This window comes from Alexandromys fortis, unplaced genomic scaffold (genome assembly GCF_014885135.2).
Source record: "Alexandromys fortis isolate MF-2015 unplaced genomic scaffold, M_Fortis_MF-2015_v1.1 scaffold_1314, whole genome shotgun sequence".
Lineage (NCBI taxonomy): Eukaryota > Metazoa > Chordata > Mammalia > Rodentia > Cricetidae > Alexandromys > Alexandromys fortis.
In genome coordinates this window covers 1-5,677 of record NW_026069190.1, presented here as the reverse complement: position 1 = coordinate 5,677, position 5,677 = coordinate 1, and the positions used below count along the sequence as shown (strand labels likewise).

Genomic DNA, 5,677 nt, shown 5'->3' with positions numbered 1-5,677 from the left:
TCTATCTCATTTCTTTTTCTATCTCTCATTCACTTCCTACTCACTCTCTGCCTCTCCCACAGAACAGAGTCTGAGCATCTTCTTTATTTCACATCTTTCCTGTGGCCATGGCCATCATCAACACGGGGCCTCTGACGATGGTGCAGTGAGTAGCAGCACACAGGGATTTCCCCAGCTGAGCTACAAGAATGTCTGGGATTTAAAAGCCCAGGGATGCCCAGGATCCATTAGGAATATAGTTCCTTCATCTAGAGACTGGAGGAACAAATACTTGTGAAATGGGTACGTTATGGCCAAGTTGATCTTGGCAGGAGCTGGCCACTAGAGGAGACACATCCCAAGGGTGGAGTGAATAGGGGCTGGGAACTTTAAAAGCACCAGAACTGTTCTGTGTTTTGATCAATCAACTCTGACCTAACAGGGATGTGTCCATGTAGACAATAAGAATATTGTAGAGATCAGGGAGCTTGGATACAGGCCAAGTAAACTGAGACTTCTAAGCACAGAAGAATCTTGAGGATGAAGGTCACACTCAGAGCTCCTGCATTTGCCTGTCTCTCCTGTGACATCTCGAGTGTGTCCCTAATCACAGAAGACCACCGTCTATCCTGTGACATCTTGAGTGTGTACCTACTCACAGAAGCCCTCTGTCTCTCCTGTTACAGTTTTCTGTCCATGTGTGAGGACAGGGCTCCTGTTGTCCCAGAAGAGCTTCAGCATCCATGCTGTGCCTTTCCAGGACCAAGGAGGGAACAGAAAGATCAGGGTGACTTTGCCCTGCCTCCTGGACATTGATTGGCTCCTGTCACTCTGACTAATCAGTTCTCCGACAATGAGAACTTTGCCCCACCACACCAAGGTCCCCGCCCACATCCTTTTGATTTAAATTCTTACCTAGGGAAGACCCACACATTCTGCTTCCTGTTTGTGAAATGTAGCTGTTCTGTATAGCAGCACAGACTCAGGCCTGAGAGCTGATCATGCCGTTGAATCAACTTCATAGCTGGCTGAATGCTGTGGTCTTTGGACTCCTGCTTCTCCTCCTTCATGTGCAGGGTGAGGCTCAATAAGTTGTTAATGGGAAATGACTAGAATCAGAGCTGCCGAAATCTGTAGAATCAGAGGTTGAGCTTGTGGGAGGGAGGGAAGGCCAGGGAGCAGTGGTTCAGGGGTAGGGGTGATGGAAAGGACAGACTAAAGTGTGGGAAACATGTGTCTCCCAATCCCCTAGCCAGAGTACACTGATTTTGTGAACGCTTAACACAGGGAGGGTCAAAGATGTCTAAAATCTGTCCATAGTGAGGTGACAGTTCAGTGTAAGGAGCTCTGGTGAATGCTAGACAATCAATTCAAGGAAAAACAAGATGAAGGATTTTTCCCTCCTCAATGTATGGCTCTTACTTTAGCTACAACTGGCCTTTGTATAAGAATGACAATAATCATAATTTCATGTGGCCAAATATCTCAGAGTATGTGAACTCTTTGGCCAGAGAAATCCTCTGCCCCCCTGCAAAGGGCAATAGGAAAGGTTCCTGGCTCTGAGGGATAGGGAAGTTCTCACACTCACACCCCACAGCTGAACTAGGAGGTCCTTTCTTTTGTGCCCTGGTAACAGTGAGATGTTAACTCCCACAATCTTCTGGCAGCTGACTGCACACAACTAACCCAGATGGCATTTCTCTAAACAGGTCAGGACTCATCAGAGACCAGCCCCATCAGAAACACACACACAGGCCAGGTCCGAGGCAGCCTCATCCGAGTGAGTGACACCAAAGTGGGTGTCCACAGATTCCTGGGAATCCCCTTTGCCAAGCCACCTGTAGGACCACTGCGTTTTGCACCCCCTGAAGCCCCTGAACCTTGGAGTGGTGTGAGAGATGGGACCTCCTATCCAGCCATGTAAGTTCTGGACCAAGAGGACATCTGGCCCTGGGGTGAACAGTTGCTCTGAGCACTGAGCCATGCTGAAGTCTTTCCTCCATCTCAGCTCCACAGCAGTGTCCTCCCAGCGTGGGGAGTCTGCTATGCATTTTGCTAACACATGTGCTAAGGTTGAGTAGAACAACTGTACCTGTTCCTGCATCAGAATATAGCTACGAGTTAGATGCAGGTACTGTAGAGAAGAACTAAGATAAAATTGTTCACAGATTCAATAAAGCCCAGTGTTGTCTGCCACAATGGGAGGGATCTTGAGGCATGAGTTGTGTGACCTATTAAGCAGAAAGCACCCCAAATCCAGTACAATACACTTCAGGTCCTGAGAGGTGCAGCATGATGGTTACTTGCTAACCCAGTCCTAGAGCCACCGTGACAACCTATAGAGCCAAGCAACATTGACCAAGGAACTATATGTAACTAATTCGCTCTGAAGACAGCATAGGAAAAAGAAGTTCCCCGAGTGTCTGTACATGGGATAAAGGATTTCTCACTGCCCTTTAGGCAGTACTGTCCATTGATTCCTCAAGTACCTGTAGAATACCACGCTCCAGTATTGCAATATTAGTTTGTTTTCTGTTGCTGTAATAAAATACCAAGAAAAACAATTTAGGGGAGAAGGCTACTATTAAAGGCTCTAGAGTATAATCCAACATATTGGGGAAGTTACACTGAATTACATGATCTGGTCACATCACATCCACTACCAGGAGCAGAGAGGGGGAAACGCTTGCATGCCTTGCATTGCTAAGGTCTAGGTCACTTTTCTATTCTTATAACTTCAGCGAATGTCACTGCATACAGCCAAACATTTCCATACAGACACTGAGATGTCTCTATATTCCAGACTCAGAAATAAAACAACATACAGACCCAACCAAACTGGAGGATCCCACCCCAGCTTTCATGGAGCCTGTGGCCATCACTTTGGTGGAAGGAACCTCAGAGGGGGAATATGTGTTATCAGGGCATCATAAAGAGCAGCAGTTGGAGGTGGGGGAGAAAGATCCAGGCTCACATTTGCTTCTGACCACCATATGTCTCTTGGGATATCTCTCTGCTGTTTCCACCAGCTGTCTGCAAAGCCTTGAAATGATGAATTCATTGGGCCTTAAGGATATGAACCTGCCCCTGCCCACATTCTCTATGTCTGAGGACTGCCTGTATCTCAACATCTACGCACCAGCTCATGCCCATGAGGGCTCTAACTTGCCTGTGAGTGTCCAGAAATGGTCATCTTGGAAGAGGGCATGCTTTTCAAGATGAAGGAATAAAAGCAACCTTATCTCCACTGTAGTGGGGACTCTGCTGAAAAGCCTCCACCTACTAGGTCAAAGAAGGCCTACTATGCCACAGTAAGCAGCTGAACCTGGGTATGGAACACAGAACAGGAGCATTGAGTGGTTAAAGGCTCCAACTCTTTGATCAAAGCAGACTCATTCCACAACCTGAGTTCTGTAGGACCACTTATGTGCTCAAGACTCAATATTGAGCTTACCTATATCTACTTTTGAATTATGTGTTGTGTTGGTGAGAGTTGATAATCCTTTCCTATTTAGTCTGGAGAGACAACTGCGGAGGCTCCCCTCTTTGTTCCACTATGCAGAGTCTGAGTAATGACGATATTGCTCTACACAAAGACCCATTAATTCAAACTGAGACACATGGTGGGGTGGGGACTAGAAATACACTGATTGGGCTACTAGAGGACCCACATATGACTGAGGTCCTGAAGTCCTGAAGATTTGCATGTATTTGTGTAGCTGCACAGAGGCCCAGCAGTTGATGTTCTAGTAAGCCGTCTTGCAGAATTGGAATAGCTATGAGCTTTATGGCATCTCTCTTGACCCGTCCAGGTGATGGTGTGGATCCATGGTGGTGCTCTGGTCATAGGCATGGCTTCTATGAATGATGGATCCATGCTGGCAGCCACTGAGGATGTGGTGGTGATCACTATCCAGTACCGCCTGGGTGTCCTGGGCTTCTTCAGGTAAGACTAGGAATTAGGTGGACAATGGCAGCTGGAAAGAACCTAGACAAGCCTTTGATCCATGTCCTTCCACTTCTCAGCACTGGAGACCAGCACGCCAGAGGCAACTGGGGCTACCTGGACCAAGTAGCCGCCCTGCAGTGGGTCCAGCAGAACATCGCCCACTTTGGAGGCAACCCTGACCTTGTCACCATTTTTGGCGAGTCTGCAGGTGGCACAAGTGTGTCTTCACTTGTTGTGTCCCCCATGTCCAAAGGACTCTTCCACAGAGCCATCATGCAGAGTGGAGTGGCCCTGCTGCCTGACCTTATCTCTGACACCCATGAGAGGGTCTACACTGTGAGTGCCCTCAACTATCATAGACTGAGTCTGCCTTCTCAGCCTTCAGATTATGGTACTCTGGTCTTCTGTCTCATGGGGAAAATAATGGCTATGGAAAATAGATTTCTTCCAGTAATTATTGAGAAACTCAGGGGTTAGCTTCTACTCAGCTCTACTTCATACTGGGTTACCATGTTATCTGACCAGCAAACTGCCTCAAGTAGCTTCCAACAACAACAAAAATTAATATGCATATGCTCAGGATGATAGCTCAGTAGGTTTATTAAGTGTTTGGAGTACATGCTTGAGGACCTAAGTTCAAACACCCAGAACCCTCAAAAGGCTGGAGATAGTAGGATGTCTGTAATTCCAAGGTTCCTGTGCTCACATAGGGGACACAGAGACAAGAGATTCCCTAATTGTTCAGAGGGTAGCTCAAATTAGGAGCAGAAAACAAGAGGACACCCTGTCTCAAATAAGGGGCATCNATGTGGTGGTGGTCACTATCCAGTATCGTGTGGGTGTCCTGGGATTCTTCAGGTGAGGATAGGACTGGGGCAGATAATGGCAACTGATAAGAACCTGAACATCCCTTTAATTCATGTCCCTTCCATTTCTCAGCACTGGAGACCAGCACGCCACAGGCAACTGGGGCTACCTGGACCAAGTTGCTGCCCTACGCTGGGTCCAGCAGAATATTGTTCACTTTGGAGGCAACCCTGACCTTGTCACCATCTTTGGCGAGTCAGCAGGTGGCACAAGTGTGTCTTCACTTGTTGTGTCCCCCATATCCAAAGGACTCTTCCACAGAGCCATCATGGAGAGTGGAGTGGCCCTGTTGCCTGACCTTATCTCTGACACCCATGAGATGGTCTACTCTGTGAGTGCCCTCAACTATCATAGACTGAGTCTCCCCCTTCAGCCTTTGTCTTCTGGTACTCTGGTCTTCTGTTTCATGGGAAAACAATAATCATTGAAAATAGCTTCCTTCCAGGAAGTTTTGAGAAACTCAGTGATTAGCTTCTACTTGCCTCTACTTCATACTGGGTGATTATCTGACTAGCAAACTGCTCCAAGCAGCTTGCATCACTGAAAAAAAAATATGCATGTGCTTATGGAGATAGCTTGGTGGGTTTTTTTTTTTAACTGTTTGGAGTACAAGCCTGAGGACTTACGTTCAAACACCCAGAACCCTCAAAAGGCTGGAGATAGTAGTTTGTCCATAATTCTAAAGTTCCTGTGCTCACGTGGGAGAGGTAGAGACAAGAGAATCCCTGGATGGTTATAGGGCAGCTCAGCTAGTGTAGGAGCAGAAAACAAGGGGACACCCTGTATGCAATAAGGGGCATCTGTCCAGAAAGACCTGGGTCTCTAATGTTCACATATAAACATTGGCAGACTTACTCCTTTTCTCACAACCGATCACAGATG

General features: G+C 47.2%; 1 protein-coding gene across 1 annotated transcript; it reads left to right on the top strand.

Annotated features, from left to right (window-relative positions):
* Positions 1-923: 923 nt before the first annotated feature.
* Positions 924-5,126, top strand: LOC126496133 (acylcarnitine hydrolase-like; the record flags this gene model as incomplete). Its single annotated transcript, XM_050133694.1, has 5 exons — positions 924-1,056; positions 1,689-1,899; positions 3,009-3,150; positions 3,792-3,925; positions 4,868-5,126. Coding segments are annotated over exons 1-5 (822 nt in total), but the record flags the coding sequence as incomplete, so codon positions are not given.
* Between the last annotated feature and the right edge of the window lie 551 nt (positions 5,127-5,677).